The 22,263-nt window shown below is 44.4% G+C and overlaps 2 protein-coding genes across 2 annotated transcripts; one reads left to right on the forward strand and one right to left on the reverse strand.

Annotated features, from left to right (window-relative positions):
- Window positions 1-2,499: 2,499 nt before the first annotated feature.
- Window positions 2,500-3,689, reverse strand: LOC147972819 (uncharacterized). Its single transcript, XM_087523726.1, has one exon. It carries the CDS (start codon window positions 3,405-3,407, stop codon window positions 2,784-2,786), a length of 624 nt encoding a protein of 207 aa, XP_087379852.1. The 5' UTR covers window positions 3,408-3,689; the 3' UTR covers window positions 2,500-2,783.
- Window positions 3,690-20,824: 17,135 nt separating this feature from the next.
- Window positions 20,825-22,048, forward strand: LOC147972820 (F-box/LRR-repeat protein At3g48880-like). Its single transcript, XM_087521705.1, has one exon. The coding sequence runs from the start codon at window positions 21,005-21,007 to the stop codon at window positions 21,884-21,886; it is 882 nt and encodes a 293-aa protein (XP_087377831.1). The 5' UTR covers window positions 20,825-21,004; the 3' UTR covers window positions 21,887-22,048.
- Window positions 22,049-22,263: the final 215 nt, after the last annotated feature.

Consider the following 22,263-nt stretch of genomic DNA (forward strand, 5'->3'; position numbering starts at 1 on the left):
AATCCTCGCTGATGCGGACAATTTTCAAATTTATTGTAAACAGTACCTATAGTATCAAAATAGAACAGATAAGACTTACATACAATGGAAAATTGAAAGATAAAAACTCATTGTCAAAACATCACTACCTTTGATTGCACATGATTTAGGTAATTGTCGCTGACAACGATATTTTATCTTTCAATTTTCCACCGTATCTAAGTCTTATATGTTGTATTTTGATGATCGCTATGAGGCTCTGGCCGGGTTTTTTTAATGAGATATCTTGCATTTTTTTCTATCTTAAGTTGCATACAAAAAATTGTGCAACTTATGTCTATCGATATGCCCAACTTCAACTTAAATGTACTAAGTCAGCACGAAAAAATAGAAATATAATTTTACATTAAACCAAATAATTATTTAGCTAAAAACACTAGAATTGCACAACAAAAATAAATTAAGTAGATCAATAATACTCCATTCGATCCAAAAAAAAGTGACGCGGCTTTCAGCTAAGGTAAGTTCAACTTTAGTTCAAAGTTGCGGCACTTATTTAGATCGGAGGGAGTAATAACAAGTCATCGATAACAAAAGGAAAACATGAGCAAGAGCAAAAGAAAAAATGCATTAACTTATCATTCATATATAGAAAATTGTATTTTTTTAAGATATATATATAAGTTGCACATTTCGGATGTGGTCGGTTACACAAAACATTTTTGTGCAACTTCGGTATATTAAAAAATTCAACAAAGAAATAAATAGAAAAAAGTGAAGGAAATAAATCATCGTTCATATTTGAATATACTACTTAATAATAAGTAATATGATAGACATGAATAGATTGGAGGCTTCATATATAGCAGTTACACAATATAAACATCTACAACTTCAATGTATAAAAAGTGCAACCACGGACTAAACAGATAAAAACTCAAGGAAAACATGAATTGGTTAATCATTCATATTTGAATATAGAAATAGTACACTAAAGGTACAAAGGGGCACATCTTGTATGGTGCAGCGAAATATTTCATATTTAAAACAGTGTAACCATAAAATAAACAATCTCAGCTATACCCTTGTTGTACAAGGGGCACGTCTCGTACGGTATAGCAAAATATTTCATTAGTCAATGGTCAAACGCCTCACTTAGGGCATAAGTGAAGGTCTAGGAACGGCAAGCAAGAAATTGTCTTCTCCAGAGAGAAATTATGTCAATGTTGCATTGACATATCAAATGGGTCACATTTCAATGGAGTATTTGATAGTCCACTCATTTATATGCTCTAAGTTAAGTCTATGCGCATAGTATCCATATACACTCATGACAGTCAAAACTTTATAACTACATAGGATGCGTTTTGGACACTTAAGCAACGTCTAGGCGCTGGGCAAAGGTCAACTGCCTCATCTACGCCTATCATTTTTTAACCCTGTACATCACCATGTTCTATGTAGCAGATCCATGGGTATCTGCTCCTTGGCCTGCACTTAAGTTGCCATTGTTGTCGCAAATGTTAGGGGGGAGGATGCCACACCGGTTGTTCCATCACGAACAATGGTATTGTGCAAGATGACTTGGGTTGCCCCAGCGGCCGGCCACGGCAGCAGCGAGGTAGCCCGTGGCGTCTTGGAGTGTGTACATAGAGGAACAATTGGGAGGCGGAGACGGTGTGCGGCGTGCGCAACAAACTCAGCAGAAAAGGGCAGAGAGGTCGCCTCGCAAGCTTCAGTGTGGATTGGCTTTAGCTCGACGGGAACGAAGTGGTTGATTTTCTCTCATTGGTTTTGCTGATGATTTTTTCTGTTAGGGCATCTTCAATAGTTTGTATGTTAGCTTGTTGGTAAAATATGCCATGTCATCAATCAACACCTTAACATACAACAACTCCAATGGATTGTATCTAGTTTGCCCAATAGGATGTGGGATAATAAATGGGGTGCTTTTTCATTCTGCATTGGAGCTTGTGCAATGGGTGTTGGTTCATGTACATACAATCTTCCTCTCTTTCCTCATTTATTATATGACACATCATCAAAAATTCTATATGACAAACTCTACCAACAACTATCTTACAACCATTGAAGATGCCCTGAGGTAGGCAGCACGGATCACGAGTTTGCACGTAATTACTAGTAGTAGAGAAATGAAGAGATTGAGATATGTGCAACTTTAGTGTGTCAAAAAGTGCAACAGTGAAAAGAAATAAACAAGAACACATAATTTATGACTCAAATAATTAGTCATGTTCGCTTATAGAAATTACAAAATACATGACCAAAGATAATACTTGTAAAATGCTTATCTAAAAACATCGTTCCTCCATGAAAAAAAGTACAAAAGTCAATAAATGAATTAAACTGCAATCTAAAAGGCCCTAGAAAACTGACTTGAAAGCCCAAGCAGAAAGCAGAAAGCCCATACGAAGACCCAGTACGCCCCAATGAAAAGTTGAACAAGGCCAGAACAGAAACAAAACAACACGGCATTTAGCGATAATCATGTTCCAATCAGGGATGTAAATTGGTCGATCGAGAATTAGTAAAAGCAATATCCTAGCATGTTTATCCTGTAATCCTTTCTACAACTACGTGTTACAGTGTTACAGATAACATTACTTTGAAAGTAACTTCGATCAGGTAAAAACATTTTTCCGTCAAAATTTGAATATTACAGTCAAATTTGTGTAAGCTTTGACTGTGTACAGCCGTGGAGCCACATCTATCCGACGACAGAGAACTACAGTATAATCCAGTCTTGTGCCAGTGCAGTAATTCTGCGGGCACGTACGGCATCTTCACTTGCCATTCTTGTTCCCGGGGTAGAACCCCCACTTGGGCTGCTGGCCGGTCTGAACGCCGCCGCCGCCCGGGGGCACGTCCATCTCCGTCCCTTCGGCAGCGGCGTCGTACGCCTTAGGCTCGTCGCGGGCCTGATCCGCCGGCTCGTCGCCGCCATTCGCCGGCAGCCAGCTGGAAGGCGTGGTCGGCCCCTTGGACGGGTTGAGCAGCGAAGCCCACATGGCGACCTGCTCCCGCCGGGTCTCATCGCCGTACGGCGACTTCCCAAGCTGCCTGCCGCTCGCCGCGTAGGCGCCCAGCTCCGGTGGCGTGCCCGACCCCCACATCATCGGCTTTCCCTCCGCCGGGTACCCCGGGTACTTCGGGTACCCTGGGTGGTAGTGCACGCCGGCGCCGCCCGGGTACTGGTAGTACGGCAGCCACTTCCCCGCCCTGGCGGCCGCGTCGGCGGCACGCCAGTGCGCCGCGCCCTCGGACGCCGACGGTGGCAGTGCAAGCGCGGACGTCCCGGAGCTCACCGGCCTCGCGGACATCGGCCGCGCGTCGGCGCACGGGCAGGCGCTGAGGAGGACGAGGAGGCTGAGCGCCAACACGACGGCGACGGCGAGGGTGCGGGCCATATGTGATGCTAGCTAGCTTAGCTCGAGCTGTGGCTTGTTTGAACTGATGTGGCGAAGCATGATGGCAGCGCCATAATATACGGGAGGAACTCCGGGCAGACGCGAGGTACATGAGAGCTAGCTAGCTGGGGAGCAGGTGATGGAAGAAGTGAACCTGCCGGGCGTGTGAGGAGTACCTGCTTCGTAGCTACTGTTGCTTCATCGATCAGTTGACCGGTCAATCACAGGTGATTCAATGACGGGGCTAGAATGGTAGGTTGGTCACGCATTGGATGAGATGCGTGCAGTAGAGTACTCACTTCGGTCATTTTTACTTCGCATATTAAGTTTAGATTGAGATCAAATTTTATAAAGTCTGAATCAAGTTTTCAGAGAAAAATATCACCGTTTTCTAATACCTAGATGCATTAGAATATATTTTCATACGTTATGGCATTATAGATTCTGAAGTTTTTTCATATAAAATTAATCAATGTTTACAAAGTTTGACCTAAGACAAATCTAAAACGCGGACTAAGCTGGGGGAGTAGTGGCTCACTCGGCCGTGCCACAGGCCATATGTGGTCAACCATGCCTACCGCTTGCCGGCTCCCATGGTAGACTGGTTGCCTTTTTTTTTCCAGAAATATGACATATTCTTACAGAAACACCTTTACAAAAATTGAAAAAAAACTTACCGGGATGCTGAAGTCTTCTACCTCCTGCTCCACCGATGGCGTGCCATAAGTAAAGCACAATGCCGTCTTTGGGCCTTCGTCTTGGCTTAGCAAACTTGTTGAAATCCAGAAGATTCTATAAACATCGGCTAAAAAAACATTGATGTAGACCAGAAGATGTTGGCGACCGCGATTTGCGGCTCGAAGAAGAGAACTCCAGAGAGTGCTTGTAGAACGCCCTAGGTCCGGCCAAATGAAGCTAGGGAACACAAATCTCACACGTTTCCTGACAAGGCCAAGGCTGTCCAACGTTTGTTGATCGGAATTAGAGCCCGAGTACCAAGACGGACAACCACATTGACTATTTGACTGCTCCACAGAACAGCACCAGCGAGACAAACCTAAAGAAGAAAAATTCATATCTGAAGAACCAGATCTGGGGACGTACTATCCTCCATATACCTCCCAATGATACGAAGAAGCACCATCTAAACGAGAGCAATGAGGAAGACTTTGATTCTCTCAAATTGGTAGTCTAATTGTTACTCTTTCACATTATGCAAGACGCGCAGCCCGCAATGATGGGATGTCAATAACACCGATTGCGCATGAACGAGTTTACCACTCAATTCTCGATCTTGGTTCATTCATGCGCGAAGCAAATGTTGTGTCCATCATAAATGTCGTCATCGCGATTCACGACTGATAACCTTCCCACGCGGGGAATTGTTACAGTACTTTTCACATGAATGTGAAACTAATGAGTGTATATACCTCATAGGAGACAGATGTAGGTTTCATATTCTCTCAAGTTATGCATGCCACACTTACATGCATAACTACCTATGCACTATAGTGTTACTTTACTGGACGCAGCGTTTTGGCCCCGGGCTCAGATGAGCCCAGGAGTGAATAGTAAATTCATTTAAATACTAGAAAATTTTAAAAATTCTGAATTTTTTATGGTGAAAGATACTTGGGTCCGTGATGTTCGTGCCAAATTTCAGAGCATTTCAACATCTAAGTAGCTCTCAGCAAAAAAGACAAATTTAGGGCCTGTGAAAAAGTTTACTGTTTGTGCACTGTTCGGACCTGATTTTGTTTTTTTCTTCTCTTTTTTATTCCCCTTTTTATGTTATTTTAAATTTCTATATACTATTTACATAAGTTTTAGGATCCATGTTGTTTAATAAAAACATGTTAACTTTTTAGAAATTCATAGTCTTTAAAATTGTATGAACATTTTTATAGGCATGATTTTTTGAAATTACATGAATATTTTTAAAATTTCACGTCTAATTTTGTTGTTCATGGTTTTTTTATTTGCCAACATTTATAATTTATAAAGATTACTTAATTTTATGAACTTCATAATTCATGTAATTTTTGAAGGTTCATAAACGTTATATATATAGATGGAAAAATTGCAGAGCAGAAAGTGTATTACATTTTTTTTATTAGAGGTTTCAGAGCATTTCACAGAAAAATTGCGTAAAACCCGGTGGAAACCGTAAAAAGACGCAATGAGCAGAAAGAAACTGTAGATGCAAAATAAAAAGAGCAGCGTACAGTCAGAACGCTGGTTGGGCATGCTGAATAGAAGACGCTCTCTGGCGTCTAACTGGCCTGGCCTGGTCACGGGCCTGCAGATACGTACTGCACGCCGTTCTTGCCCTTGGCACTGGTTCGTTGGTCGTCGTCGTCAATCCACCGGGTGATCCTCTCGCACGTGTTACCGGAGTTGGCGAAGTAGATGGGCGAGTCCACGCGCAGCACGAGCACGACGGGCACCGTCCGCGTTGTCGTGTACTGGTCCATCTGCGTCGTCGTGTAGATAGTCATCTCCGACACGTTGCCCATAACATGGTCCTCGGCCGCGCCATGAAGAGCAGCACCCGCAACACCGAGATGGGCACGACCACCACCAGTCCCATCTCGACTCTGCTGAAGACGGCGCCGAGGTAGGCCCCTGCTGCGGCGTCGAACAGTCGGCCGGAGGGGCAGTCGCCGTCGCTGCCGCTCCCAGCTGCAGGCTGCAGCTAGTTTGGTTCGTATCCTCAACATCGTGCCTCAGAAAAACCAGTGCCTGGCTTGGGCCTGAGATGTTGGTCGTTTCCTGCCGGGCCAGGCTAGTTTTTGGTGTACGTGTTTGGATTGCGACCTCGCCTGGCAGCACTAATGAAAAGTATTGTGCAGTGTCTTGTCTCATCTCGTTTTCTGTAACTTGGGATTAGGATCCAGGCTGCCGGCCAGGCGCGAGAACTGTGACGCCTGGCACAGGCTAACGACCCTGCCTGGGCCAAATATTTTCTTTTATTTTTATTTTTTTCGCTAGACCAGGCTAATCACCCTCCCAGGGACAACCAGGCCAGGCACGCTGTGATTTTTCAGGCCACCAACCAAATAACTTCCAGGCAGGTTTCAGGCATGCTTCAGGCCAGGCAAAACATCTCCAGGAAACGATCCAAACAGACATCGCCCTCGACATGGGTGATAAGTTACAACAGCTTGGTCTGAAATTTTGCCCACACGTGAGCATCTCAAGCAGAGCATGTCTGAAACTTGTTCTTTCTGGACGCAGCAGCGATCGGCAGCATCGACAGGAGGGGCATGCTAGACGAGCTCAAGAAGACCCTGGACAGGAGGGGCATTCAGGTAAGAACAGAGCAACACGAACTGTCATGTTTCTAAAGAAAATATAACAAGCTTTGTGATATGAACCATGGCTGATTCATCGTTTTGTAAACCTAAACTTTTCCAGCAAACTTGGGCAATCTCGCCGTGGTTCCATGAATGTTGTATGCCTTCGAATTTTGTCATGTTTCCAATTCTGTTCGACATGCAAAAATTGCCATGGTTATAGGTCGAAAACAACTTCTGTTGTTATTTGTTATTTTCTTGCCATGTGTCAATGTATTTCATGTATACCCATTTTTACATGTCTTTCACATATTTTGACATGGCAAATTCCTTTTTCTTCTGAATTTGCAACTTAACGCTTGTTGTTCTCATGGCATGGTTAATTCGAGATTCACGGCAAAAACTATATGCTAACTAAGATCAATATGCACGGCAACTCTCCTGCACATGATTGAGTAAAAAAAGAATTTCCATGGTTCATTAAGTAAATTTGCCATGGACCATAAACAAAAATAGTTTGACATTGTCTACAAGAAAGAAATTTGCAATGGGCAATAAAATGAAATTGCCATGGCAAAAATTCAACGAGTTTTTCCCTTTTAGAAAAATGTAGTGTGCCATGGCAAGTGTACTTTGCTAATGTGGCAAAAGCTATATTTTTGCCATGGGCCGTAAAGTGAATTTGCCAAGGTAAAAAGATTCATAACTTTTGGCTTTTGTAAAAAAAATGTTGTGGCAATCGCAAGAGTGTTGTATTGATGATATGGCAAAAGGTAAAAACACTTTTGCCATGGAAAAATTTGCTAGTAATATGGCAACTTTTAGTAAAATTTATCTAGAAAAAACATGCGTAAATTTGTCATGGCAAAAAATTAGTTTTTTTAGGGCAGGCAAAAACAATATCTACAAGAAAGAAATTTTCCCTGGGCCATAAAGTGAATTTTCCATGGCAAAATTTCTAAGTAATATGGACAAAATAAGTAAAATTTATCTAAAATTTCCTGCGTGAATTTCCCATGTCAAAAATAATAATCTAAAAGAAAGAAATTTGCCATGCCAAAATTTTAATGACTTTCGCCTTCATAAAAAAAATGCTTTTTTCCATTGCAAGTGTTGGTTTTTGGTGACAAATTTACTTCTTATTATTGCCATGGCAATTTTAATTTTTTTTGACATGGCAAATTTACCTATATTTGCCATGGCAATTTTTAACTTTTAAATGGCAAAAACAAGATGGCAAATTTTACTTTTAATTTGCCCTGGCAATATTTCCTATATTTACATTGCAAATTTATCAATAACACCATGGCAAAAAAATTAACCATTTTTTTGTATGAAACTTTTACTTTAATTTTTTCCATGGCAATCTTTACCTTTTTTGACATGGCAAAGTTATCTATATTTGACATGGAAATATTTACCCTTTAAATGGTAAAAGTATATGACAAATTTTACTTTAAATTTGCCATGATTTTTTTCCCCGATATTGACCTAGCAAATTTATCTATAATGCCACGGCTATTTATTTTAACCTCTTTTTTTCTGTGAAAATTTTACTTTTTATTTTTGCCATAGCAATCTTTACCTTGATTGACATGGTAAATTTACCTATATTTGACACAAGAATATTTAACCTTTAAATGGTAAAAAAATACTTTAAATTTTCCATGAATTTTTTTCCGATATTGGCATGGCAAATTTATCTATAATGCCATGGCAAATATTTTAAACCTCTTTTTCTGTGTAAATTTTACTTTTTATTTTTGCATGGCGATTTTTTTTTACCTTTTTTGACATGGCAAATTTACCTATATTCGGGAGGGGGATCCGGTGGCCCGAACGAAAGCGTTCGGGAGAGGGATCCTTTCCAGCGAACCTTTTCGTTTGATCTGGGAAGGGCTCCCACCGAATGTCAGCGCGTTATCGGCGGCCAAATAATAACTTTGTCTAAATAGCCCGTACAAAAGTATTGAAACAAAAGCAGTGTGTATTTCACGCAGTAGTTTGAAGATTAAGCAGTCTATATTCCTCAACAAAAACAAAAAGATTAAGCAGTCTGTATAGTAGCTCAAAGTCCTCTGCATAAGTAGGATAGGAAGGGCCGAACTGTTCAGAAGCAGCCCGGCAGTATTGTCATGTTCGATGAATCACAGTTAAGAAAATCGTATTGTGGAGAAATACAAGGCTTTTTAGATATCCACGTACTGCAATTTATTTACCATTTCACCAACACAAGGTGGACAGGCGGGAAAAGGCGAAAACCCCACACAGGGCGAGCAGCATCGCATGGAGGGAGGAACACGAACACATGCTGCAGCAGCAAGCTGAGGGAAAGTGATCCAGGAGCCTGTCACAGCATCAACCAACCAACCACGCATCGCTGTCGTCTAATCAATTTACCAGCGCATCATTTTACCTTCGCCTCCAAGTGACCCCCCTCCTCAACTCCCGTGGCCAAGCCGTTTCCAACAGCAAAAATATCTCTCTCGCGCGCGCTGCAAACTGGAAGCCAAGAAGGATCGAGAGGGGAAACCGACGAGCTCCAAGTGAGATGAGATGTATAGCTCTGACGAGATGTGTGTACCTCTCACAAATTCCCCAAACAGGAACTGCAGTCACTTGCACATGCCGGGGAGGGGTTAATAATTAAGAAAACATCGAGGAATGGTAAATAATTAATTATTAAAGAAAGACCTGCATCGATCAATCAGACAATCACACCATGTATCTTCGTATCACCTTAATCAAGCTTCTAGCTACACCTACACTGGTTGCAGTTACTGGCAGCCAAGCATGTGTGGATAACATTACTATCAGACGAATATTAAGAGCCCGATTGGACTCCCTCCAGCTCCGTGACTCCGTTCCGGAGCGGAGCGGCAGCTAGTTGAAACTAATGGAGCAGCTAAAAGGATGCTCCGCCCGCTCCGCTCCGTGACCAAAGAGTGGAGGGCTGCCCGAACACAGCCTAAGCCTTCCAACTCCACGGTGTTACGCTGGTGACCGTTAGATGGAGAAAGATGTGCAGTTCGATTCTCAAGTTGCCCCTGTTGGGCACTTGATCTAATCTTAGTTAGCAGTAGTAGCATCTACCAGCCGTCAATGAACGAACGCTACCACCATCTCCGTTTTAAAATAAGCGTCGTGGTTTTAGTTTAAATTTATTACTCCCTTCATCCCTAAATATTTGTCTTTTAAAGGTTTCAAATGAACTATCACATACGAATGTATTTAGACATATTTTAGAATGTAGATTCATTTATTTTGCTTCGTATGTAGTCACTTGTTGAAATATTTAGAAAGACAAATATTTAGGAACGAAGAGAGTATTAACCACTATCTCCGTTTTGAAACAAGCGCCATCTCCGTCCTAAAACAGTGCCTCTCCGTTTTAAAACAAGCGTTGTGGTTTTACTTTATTTGAACTAAAACCATGACACCTATTTTAAAATGGACGGAGTGCCTTTTAGTCCTCGTTCTCTGTCGCCAGCCACCCGCAGTTGGCGGTGTTGGAAATATGAGCAATTTATCGAATGATTTTATTAACAGAAATACTAGATAAAGCATGACTAATATAGTAGAGATAAAACAAGTCATGCGTTCTGTCAGAGAGAAGGAAAATAGCTTCTGCATATATGAACCGTAGCTTATCATATCTATAGTAGACAGTAGAACTAGTTGCATATATGAGGTAGAACCTAACATATTTAGGGCAAGTAATAGTACGAGAAACTGTGGCAGGATATCTAACAGAAAGAAGAACACATACGGGACAGCAGCAGCAGCAGCAGCAGCAGCACTGGACTTGGGGTCGGTGTCCTCGCCAGCCATGTCGTCGAGGAGGTTGTCGACGTCGGGGAAGAAGTCGTCGTCAGGGAAGTAGTCGTCGGAGTCCGGAGCGTCCGTGACGAAGGAGTCAGTCAGTAGTCGCACAGAGCGCTCCCCAAAAACCTTATCACCCTTCTCCCGTACAGGACTCAAAGAGGTGCGGTTTCGGAGGCCTACTGTCCCGACCTGCGGTGCACGCCGCAAGCCGGGATGAGGAAGACAGCAGCAGCTCAGAGATTGGAACTGGTGGCGAGAGGAAGGAGAAATTTTGGTGCGTCTCTCTGAGAGGAGCGACCTCCCTTTTATAGGCGCAAGAGAAGGAGACGAGAGGCTGCGCCGGGAGCTGGAGGGAACGCGGGAGATGAAATGAACAGACAGCAGCCGAAGGGTGCAGCGTTCGTATTCAATATCCACTACAGCAAAAACTTTCCAGCTCCCGAGTGACCTTTCGTATACCCGTAGTGCGTGGCAAAAATTTAGACATCGGCTCGGCTCATTCCCGCAACCCGCGGCGCGGCGCGGCGCGTGGCAAGGCGGGCGGCAGAGGAGGAGCGCGCGTGGATATCCCTCTTGTTCTCGTGCTCGTACAAGTGGGGAAAGAACCTCCCTTATAAGGAGGTCCAACTCCCACTAAACTAGCAATGTGGGACTAAACTTTAGTAGTATCCCTTGCCTTGCACAAATGGGCTAAGTGGGCCTCTAGGATTTATTAGGAATTTCTGAAATAGTTATTAGGCTGCCCAAAATGGACTAAATTCCAGTAATCCCCCACCAGATCCCAGAGGCACACAAAAATTTGCCTTTGGTTCCAAAACACTGTTTTATATACCGGTACTGCAATGGAGACTGTTAAGTTGAACTTTCACCTAGAACTCTATGCTACACTAGTAAGCAACTTGAACAGTGGACTGAGCCTTGAACTGCAAGTTTTCTGCGAATCTAGCTTCACATAAAGCCTTGACCGATACGTGGCTACCGTGGGTCTTCCCCGCGGGTGGAGCTTATGCGTCATACTCCGAGACCTTTCATGAGTTTACTAGAGAGAACCCTACTCTCATAGATTGCGACGTTTAACAATCAGACTCATATAGGTGCGTTCTTCAAAATATGTTCTGCGGGGCAACATCTCTGCTTCAAAGAGCCACTTAGAACACATTAAGATATACATCAACCTGCCATGCATATTAGGAGAGTATTGCATCTTTATGGAGTGGTATTTTAACAGTAAAGGTACTCTCCTCCCAGTTGACCAACAGTTTGTCTTCCACACCTAATTCACGGGATCTCCGATCACAAAGAATAGGTTATCACTGTGAACAACTCATATTGTGGGTCTCATACCCATCTCCCTCGATGCATTATCTATCACATTACGTGATAGACCCTTAGTAAAAGGATCTGCCAGATTTTTAGACGTTTGGATATAATCCAATGCAATAACTCCGGAGTTTCTCATTTTTCTGACAGACTTTAACCTTCTCTGAACGTGTCTTGATGACTTCATGTTATCCTTTGAGCTGCTCACTTTCGTGATCACAGTTTGATTGTCGCAGTTCATAAGAATACCCGATACAGGTTTCTCAACAACCGGCAAGTCATTCAAGAGCCGGCGAAGCCAATCTGCTTCGACCATAGCTGTATCTAGTGATGTGAGTTCTGCTTCCATTGTTGACCTTGTTAAGATGGTCTGCTTGCAAGACTTCCAAGAAACAGCGCCACCTCCATGAGTGAATACATAACCGCTCGTGGCCTTTATCTCATCAGCATCTGAGATCCAGTTTGAGTCACTATACTCTTCAAGCACCTTTGGGTGCCCGGTGTAGTGAATTCCATAATTTGCAGTGCCTTTCAAATAACGCAAAACTCTCTCTAGAGCTTTCCAATGCACATCTCCTGATTTTGAGACAAACCAACTCAGTTTGCTAACAGCAAAAGAGATGTCAGGTCTTGTACCACTTGCTAAGTACATAAGCGAGCCAATAATCTGAGAATATTTCAATTGATCTCTAGCAATTCTTCGATTCTTTCGAAGTAACACACTCGCATCATATGGTGTTGGAGAGGGCTTGCAGTCACTATAGCCAAAGCGACTCAAGATCTTTTCCACATAGTGAGATTGAAGCAATGTAATCCCACCATCATCGTCTCTCAACAACTTGATGTTCAGAATGACATCAGCCACTCCTAAATCCTTAATCTCAAAACAACGAGATAGGAAATCATTGACCTCCTTAATAACATTCAGATTTGTTCCGAAAATCAGTATGTCATCAACATACAAGCACAGGATAACTCCCTCGCCCCCACCATGGCGATAGTACACACATTTGTCAGCTTCGTTCACAACAAAGCCTGCAGTTGTTAAAGTTCTTTCAAACTTCTCATGTCACTGTTTGGGTGCTTGCTTAAGTCCGTACAAAGACTTCAGCAACTTGCACACTTTCCCTTCCTGACCATCTAGTACAAACCCATCTGGTTGTTCCATATAAATTTCCTCGTCCAACTCTCCATTTAGGAAAGCAGTCTTAACATCCATTTGATGAACGAGAAGACCATGCGAGGCAGCTAGTGAAAGTAGAACTCGAGTAGTGGTCAGTCGAGCCACAGGTGAGTAAGTATCAAAGAAGTCTTCACCTTCCTTTTGGGTATAACCCTTAGCCACGAGTCGAGCCTTGTACTTCTCAATAGTACCATCAGGCCTAAGCTTCTTCTTGAATACCCATTTGCATCCTATAGGTTTGCACCCATAAGGACGATCAGTTATCTCCCAGGTTTCATTCGCCAAGATGGAATCCATCTCACTACGAACCGCTTCCTTTCAGTAGTCAGCATCTTCAGATGCATAGGCCTCTGAAATAGAACTGGGAGTGTCATCTATGAGATACACAAGAAAATCATCACCAAAGGACTTTGCAATCCTTTGTCTCTTGCTCCTAGTAGGAACTTCATTGTTCTCCTCCACAGGACTTTCAAAGTGTTCTATCGAAATGGCAAGTTTGGTAATTGTAACTGGTTCCTGATTCGATGAACTAGGCATCTCCTGATTAGATGAGGTAGCCATATCCTTCATGGGAAAGATATCTTCAAAGAAAGTCGCATCATTCGACTCCATGATTGTACCGACATGCATGTCAGGTACCTCAGATTTTACAACCAAGAATCTATAGCCAATGCTATGAAAAGCATATCCCAGGAAAACACAATCCACAGTCTTTGGTTCAAGCTTCCGCTTCTTTGAAATTGGAGCATTGACTTTCGCCAAACAACCCCATGTTCGCAGATAAGAGAGTTTTAACCTTTTCTTCTCCCATTTCTCGAATGGAGTTATCTCTTTGTTCTTTGTGGGGACTCGGTTCAGGACATGACATGCTGTCAATATCGCCTCCCCCACCATGCCTTGGAGAGACCCGATGTATCTAACATGGCGTTAACCAAATCAGTTAGAGTACGGTTCTTTTTTTTGGCCACCCCATTTGACTGAGGTGAGTAGGGAGGAGTCCTCTCATGGATTATACCATGTTCCGCATAAAAAGCATCAAAATCATTGGAAAATACTCTCCACCATGGTCGGACCTAAGCCTCTTGATTTTTCGATCAAGTTGGTTTTCCACTTCAGCTTTATAGATCTTGAAAAAGTTCAAAGCCTCATCCTTAGATTTCAGAAGATACACACGGCAGTATCTAGTGGAGTCATCAATTAACGTCATGAAATATTTCTTTCCACCTTTTGTAAACACACCATTCATTTCACATAGATCTGAATGTATGAGCTCTAGTGGTGCAAGGTTTCTTATTTCCGCAGTCGTGTGAGACTTACGAGGTTGCTTAGCTTGCACACACACTTGACACTTAGATCCCTTGATGGTGGTGAAACTAGGGATTAAGTTCAACTTCGCTAGTCGCAACATGCAACCAAAGTTAACATGACAAAGACGTGAATGCCACACATTGGATTCACTATTGTTGCAAATATGAATAACAACTTTATTGCAAACGTCTGATAAGGATAAACGAAACAAGCCTCCTGACTCATAGCCTTTACCAACAAAGGTTCCATACTTTGATATTACAAATTTATTCGACTCAAAGACAAACTTGTAGCCATCTCTACACAGAAAAGATCCGCTAACAAGATTTTTATTGACGGAGGGGACATAATGCACGTTCTTCAGCCGCACGATCTTCCCCGAAGTAAACTTCAGATCGACCGTGCCAACACCACGAACAGAAGCACTTGAACCATTACCCATCAGCACGGTTGAAGTCCCTGCGGACTGATAAGACGAAAACATGGAAATATCACCGCTTACATGCACATTAGCACCCGTGTCAATCAACCAGTCAGGAGAATGACATACTGAAAGAATAGTGGGAAATATACCATACCCAGCATCCTTCATGTCAGTGTCTCCAATGACAATATTAGCGGTCTTGCCGCCTTTTCTAAGATGACGCTTGTCATAGCGATTAGGGCAACTAGGAGCCCAATGATCAGGATCCCCACACACATGACAAGCACCTTTCTTCTTGCCATTCTTCTTCTTGAAGTTCGTGTGTTGCACAGCCTTGTTCTTCCCATCAAACTTTGCTTTTCCATCAAACTTGCCCTTGTTCTTGAACTTGTGGGGCTGGAAGTTCTGCTTCTGTACCACATTGGCACTAGATCCTCCCTCAATACCTCGAGCACGTGTGTCCTTTGCTCTCGCCTTTTCTTCCCCATCAAGAGTGCCAATAAGATCCGGGACGAAAAACTCCTGCCTCTTATGCTTCAGCAAGGTAGCAAAGTTCCTCCATGAAGGAGGAAGCTTAGTGATGATACCTCCGGCAACAAACTTGTCCGGTAGCATACAACTGAAGTGCTCAAGTTCTCCAGCAAATGAATGTATCTCATGAGCTTTCTCAACCACGGAGCGCTCTTCAGTCATCCTATAATCATAGAATTGCTCCATGATGTACAGCTCAGTGCCAGCATCCGAGACCCCAAACTTGGCCTCGAGTGCATCCCACATATCTTTTCCATTATCAATTGACGCATAAGCATCAACTATGTTCTCACCAAGAACACTCAAGAGAGCAGTTTTAAACAGAGTATCCATTTTCTGAAAAACTTGTGCCTGTTGAGCATCAAGCTCTCCTTCAGGTTTGCCGAGAGTGGCGTCATAGCAACTCATGGTTTGAAACCATAAGGCTGCTCTCACACGCCACCTCTTATAGTGGATACCCTCAAACATAGGAGGTCTCGTGGAAGCAGCAAAACCACTTGGGGTAAATTGCCTATGATAAGTTTTTGGATTGTTGGAAATATGAGAAATTTACCGAATGATTTTATTAACATAAATACTAGATAAAGCATGACTAATATAGTAGAGATAAAACAAGTCATGCGTTCTGACAGAGAGAAGAAAAATAGCTTCTGCATATATGAACCGTAGCTTATCATATCTATAGTAGACAGTAGAACTAGTTGCATATATGAGGTAGAATCTAACATATTTAGGGCAAGTAATAGTACGAGAAACTGTGGCAGGATATCTAACAGAAAGAAGAACACATACGGGACAGCAGCAACAGCAGCAGCACTGGACTTGGGGTCGGTGTCCTCGCCAGCCATGTCGTCGAGGAGGTTGTCGCAACCCGCGGCGCGGCACGGCGCGTCGTGACGAGGCTTGGCATGGCGTGGCGAGGCGAGCGGCGGAGGAGGAGCGCGCTGAAGGAAATATGCCCTAGAGGCAATAATAATGTTATTATTTTATTTCCTTATATCATGATAAATGTTTATTATTCATACTAGAATTGTATTATCCGGAAACATAATACTTGTGTGAATACATAGACAAACTAAACGTCACTAGTATGCCTCTACTTGACTAGCTCGTTAATCAAAGATGGTTATGTTTCCTAACCATAGACATGTGTTGTCATTTGATTAACGAGATCACATCATTAGGAGAATAATGTGATTGACATGACCCATTCCATTAGCTTAGCACCCGATCGTTTAGTATGTTGCTATTGCTTTCTTCATGACTTATACATGTTCCTATGACTATGAGATTATGCAACTCCCGTTTGCCGGAGGAACACTTTGTGTACTATCAAACATCACAACGTAACTGGGTGATTATAAAGGAGCTCTACAGGTGTCTCCAAAGGTAAATGTTGGGTTGGCGTATTTCGAGATTATGATTTGTCATTCCGATTGTCGGAGAGGTATCTCTGGGCCCTCTCGGTAATGCACATCACATAAGCCTTGCAAGCATTACAACTAATGAGTTAGTTGCGAGATGATGTATTACGAAACGAGTAAAGAGACTTGCCGGTAACGAGATTGAACTAGGTATTGAGATACCGACGATCGAATCTCGGACAAGTAACATACCGATGACAAAGGGAACAACGTATGTTGTTATGCGGTCTGACCGATAAAGATATTCGTAGAATATGTGGGAGCCAATATAAACATCCAGGTTCCGCTATTGGTTATTGACCGGAGACGTGTCTCGGTCATGTCTACATTGTTCTCGAACCCGTAGGGTCCGCACACTTAATGTTACGATGACAGTTTCATTATGTTAATCATCTTGCGTGTGCGTAGGAATTTTTTTGAAATTACTACGTTCCCCAATACGCGCGTGGATATCCCTCTTGTTCTCATGCTCGTACAAGTGGGGAAAGAACCTCCCTTATAAGGAGGTCCAACTCCCACTAAACTAGCAATGTGGGACTAAACTTTAGTAGTATCACTTGCCTTGCACAAATGGGTTAAGTAGGCCTATAGAATTTATTAGTAATTTCTAAAATAGTTATTGGGCTGCCTAAAATGGACTAAATTCCAGCAGGCGGGTTAATCGACGCCAACAGGTTTCGTGTCCAAACCGCAAATAAGTTCTTATCGATCATTTCGTATGGTACATCATCATCATATATATATCCAAACCTGCAAGAAAGTAAAACCGGCCACATCATATGTCCAATTCTGTAAGAAAGTAAAAGCTCCACAAACGTCACCGTTGTCCATTCATCGGAAAGAAGTCGTGGCATCGTAGTAGGGAAGAAATCAGCTTTCTAGAAGACCTGTGCGTCATTTAACCAATTTCATGGACTTTAACACTCGCTAACAACGGGATGAAAGCAATAGTGGGCTGCATCACGAGATCACAAGGATCAAATGGGCTGCATTAGTCATATTTATATTGCTGGTGACGCCAGCGCATCTTTGGCTCGCTTCAGTATTTATAGTGTCTACGGATCTGGATGTAATCTTTATTATTTCAGATGTTTGTTATGCTGTCATAATTGATGATGAATAAGTCAGAAGTTTCCCACAAAAATAAAATAAATTGAGTATGCTGGAGTACTAGTAAACCCAAAAAAAAAAACAGTTCTTGTTTGGCAAACGTCTCGTGGAACAGATGTGCATTGTCGCTGGGCAAGTTTGACGGGACCATGTGCAGATTACGTGCTGCTGACGAGGAACCATGGGCAGCGTGCTAGGCAGGTGGTGATCATCTGATTTTGTGGTGCCACGGCATGCAGGAGCATGGAGTGTGTTCGGTTTGCTGGAGTGGCAATTATTGGACGAGGGCCAGGGAGCGCCGTTCTCACCAAATGCCAACTTGATCTTCCAGGACATTCCCATGTTCTACTACTAGATGTTTAGCTTCAAGCACACTGCCCATTTGGTCAAGCAACAATGACTTTAGCAAAGGGGAAAGGCTTTCTCTATGTTTCTTCTTTCCCCGTGTAGTATTTGATTTGATTGTGTGTATACCAATAAACTTCATGATGATTCGAAGTTATCTCATTTTAGTCGTTGTTTTTGGAGACTTTTTATGTTTTTCGGGTGTTGTATTAGGTGGTGGCCCGTGTGATGCTGTTGAGAGGAGTCGATCGCTGTGGCGGGACTCTTTTTTCCTTTCCTTTTATTTTCTTTTTGGCTGTGTGCATCCTGGATGTCTTTGTAAGAGCATCTACAGCCCGACATAGCAAATATGACCCCTTAAACGCCGACCGGGCGTGTCTGTTTTGAGCCCCTATGTATCCATCCGCGTAGCCACACTCCTCATTTTTCTTCTTATATGTCTGGTCACTTGCATGTGATTGGTGGAGATGAAGATAGAGAAATAAAAGAATGAATAAAGAAAGAGAAAACATGGTCCGCCGCGTCCTACGTGGCGGAATGCCCGGGCGCGTCCGCGAGCCCTCATATCCTCCCCATATTTGAGATGGATATGAGGGTTCTCGGACAGCCTGGGCATATAGGAATGATATGAGAGATCCCATTGGTTCACGTTTTTCCTTCTCTTTCCTGCCCGGCCACTGACCAGCCACGTTCGTGGGCATACGAAGGAATGTTTGAGGCGTCCGGCTATAGATGTTCTAATATCTCGTTGGTGTAGAAGCTGCTGAGTGTAATTGGTATCTTCACGATATTAATGCATTCTTTTTTTTTCAAAAAATAAAAATCTCATCTGCGCCGTCCAAGTGTCATTCCCCCTAAAGGGAGGAAGTTAAAACTCACTTTCTTTGGCCAACGACCACAGCTACATACATACCAACCAAATTTTGACCGTTGAAAGCTTGCAACTCCCCCCAATTGCTTTCTGCTCTAACCACGATATTATAAGGAAGGTCCCAAGTCATTTTGACTTTCCCCGGCCAAGTGGAGTGTGTGCCACTATACACACACACCAACCAAACGTTAGGTCGGACGTTTGAAACTTGCAGCTCGGGCGAAGGCTTGTTCGCCGGTAGGACGAAGAAACAGTGCTCCCCCGATGAAGCTGGAGGGACGAAAATGACAGAATGCTGCGTGCTGACACTTCACAGATGACGAAAAAAGTCAGTAGAGACAAGTTTAAGTTCCAAGCCAAAAAGGCTCTAGCTCAAAAGTGACCCGTTCTAGAATCCAGTCTATAGTACTGTACTGTTGTCACTTCTTCCGGAGACTTTGCGGTGGTACTAGTAGGCTAGTAGCTGGTTGATTGCTGGTCCAAAGGGCTTGTCCTATGGAACGAATCTTGTGTCCGTCCCTGAATGGTTTGTGTTGCTTGTCACGCGACGACTAAAATGTGTTCATCCTGCGTATATGTGTAAAAAGAAGAGAGAGTAGCAGAGCGTACCTCGACTAAGCGCACTCTTTCGATCCAAAAAAACAGAGCTGTTTTTATGAGAATATCAAAGAATCCCAGTCTTTCGAAATTTCTTCTGCATGGTTTGTTTGATTCATAGGATTGCATTTCTTAGGAAAGTTTTCTAGTTATTCTAACCCTTCAATTATCCTATAAAAAATCCTTTGAATCAAAGAGGCCCTTAATGTTTGACGTGTTCTTGACAGTTTTCATGTGAAAAAGGAATGGTTGCACTTGGTCAAGCAAAAAAAACAATGTCGGGGCTCTAGAAATGTCAAAATTTGGACTCAACTTGCATTTTTTTCACAGGTTATAATGCTCAGGCTTTTAACATAAACATGGACGCTTACACATCTAATTTTTTTGGGAGGCTCTATTTGGCAGGTGCCTCGAAAAAAGTCGCATCAGTCACTTGTTATATGAACCGTCAGATCTTGATCCATTTGTCCAAAATAGATCATGGCACTGTTCATCGTTTGCCTTGCCTTCTTCCTCGTCCCGATCCCCCGGCCTAACCCGCCCCAACGGTCGGCGGGCGCTACCGTGCGCCCCGCCCTCTCCTCGATCTTCCCCCACCACCGTTGTTGACAGCCGTCCGGGCCATCCCTAGCTATAAGCCCCACCGCATCAATGGAGAACTCGGGCGATCACCTGCACCACCCATAAGATAGATAATGAGGTCGTTACTTCACCTTAAGATAGATGGTGGCGCTGGTTCTTCTCTGGCGAGGTCTGACCAAGAGGGAAGGAATAAGAAGGAAGGAAGAAGGAAAAAAGTGATTGGCGCGAGAAGGAATTTCCGGCATCTGAGAAATAGCAAATCCTTCTTTCAAAAATGAAATAGTAAATCCAATTTTTTAAAATTCTTTCGGCATTCGTAAAAGTATTTTGGCGCTTTCTTTTTGAATGTTGCACCCTTACATTTTTCTTTATTTAACCCTAGTGGTAGGGCTACGGGGTAGGCCGTGCTCTCGTGCATGTTCCTCGCAGCTGCCGCAGCCGTAGGCGCGTTCAACGACGATGGACCATGGACCATGGTTATAAGCAAAAAATCGCGGAAAAGGGGGTAAAGCCTGTCGCGTACCACGTGCGATATTATCTAACCAAGGAACCAAACACGCTGGCGGAACGGAAGCCCTCACACCCCCTTTATAAAAGACCTCCTCTTTCCATTCCATCAACCCTCCCAAATCTCAGCTCACGCCTAATCGCACGACTTAGTAGAGTATTAAACGTCGCCCGAGCCATCAATCTCTTTCGCTCGCATCGCGCCCGCCGTCTCCGGCCAGGCCATCCGGAGGGGAACCGGAGGTGGCGGTAAACCGCAGGAGCTCGGCCGGCCATGGAAGCCACGCGGGACGGTGGCATCAGGGGCGCGCCGCGGGCGTTGTGGGGCGAGATGGAGACGGACTGCCTGGTGCACGTCTTCCGCCGGCTCGCGCTCGAGGACGTGGCCGCCGCGGCGCCGCTCGTGTGCCGCGGCTGGCGCCGCGCCGCGGCCGACCCGTCCCTGTGGCGCGCGCTCGACCTGCGCCACGACCACGTCGCGCGCTTCATGCCCTGGGGCCCCCTCGCCGCCGCCTTCGCGCGCCGCTACGGCGTCTCCCGCTTCGCCTTCGCGGGCTTCCTCACGCTCTGCCTCTCCCGCGCGGCGGGCTCCGTGTCCGACCTCGCGCTCCCGCCGCTCCTCTCCTCGCCGGCTGCCGAGCTCGACCGCGTCGCCGCAGGCTGCCCGAGGCTGCGCCGGCTCGCGCTCCCGCCGCTGCTCTCCGCCGCCGACGAGGCCCGCCTGCCGGAGCTCGTCCCGCGGTGGCCCCTCCTCCAGCGCCTGGAGCTCGAGTCCAAGCCGTCGTCCTTCCCGGCCGTCGCCGCGCAGCTCGCGCTGCACTGCCCGGACCTCTCCTCCCTCAAGACCTCCGGGGCCATCAAACCGGAGGACGCCGCGGCCATGCCGGCCTCGCTGCCCAGGCTCCGGTCGCTGTGCCTCGACTCGTCCTACCTGCCCAAGCAGGAGCTGCTCGCCATTCTCGCCGGCTGCACGCAGCTGGAGGAATTCAGCGCCAGGAACTGTGTCGGGTTCAACGAGAAGGACGAGGAGGTGGTCCGACGGGGCGCCAGGATCGAGCGGTTCGAGATCGGAGGGTCCAGGTTCGTCGACGTGCTTGACGACGAGATGATGGCCGACGACGAGTTCTGCGGCTCTTCCTACGTCGACGTCATGTGATCTCCTCTTTCAAGACCTCGTTGATGCAGTCTCATCTTGGTGTACCCACCGTGTGTACGCGTAGCACAAATCTTGATGCGTATTTGAAACACTTGCTTTTTTTTTTTGCCGGGCACTTGCCGTTTTATTTGAAGAGAATAATGACGTATTCGATTGCGATTTTGTGTGTGGACTGTCATGGGCGATGGGTCTTTTCTTTTTTGCGAATCATGAGCGATGGGTCTTCGCTCAGGAAGGAATTTACGTGTGTACATTTGTTTGTCTCGGTACGTAATAGATACTTCCTCCGTTAAAAAAAAATGTCCTAAGTTTTTTTCTGAATTAAACGTATATAAACATATTTATTTGTTTACTCATTTCAGTCTTATATAATCCAT

Source organism: Triticum urartu, chromosome 5A (assembly GCF_056163025.1).
Source record: "Triticum urartu cultivar PI428250 chromosome 5A, HENAU_Tu73, whole genome shotgun sequence".
In the NCBI taxonomy this organism is placed as follows: domain Eukaryota; kingdom Viridiplantae; phylum Streptophyta; class Magnoliopsida; order Poales; family Poaceae; genus Triticum; species Triticum urartu.

What these genes read in the sequence shown, in the direction of transcription:
- LOC147972820 (XM_087521705.1), top strand. Translation starts at nt 21,005, where the DNA reads ATGGAAGCCACGCGGGACGGTGGCATCAGGGGCGCGCCGCGGGCGTTG.
- LOC147972819 (XM_087523726.1), bottom strand. Translation starts at nt 3,407, where the DNA reads ATGGCCCGCACCCTCGCCGTCGCCGTCGTGTTGGCGCTCAGCCTCCTC.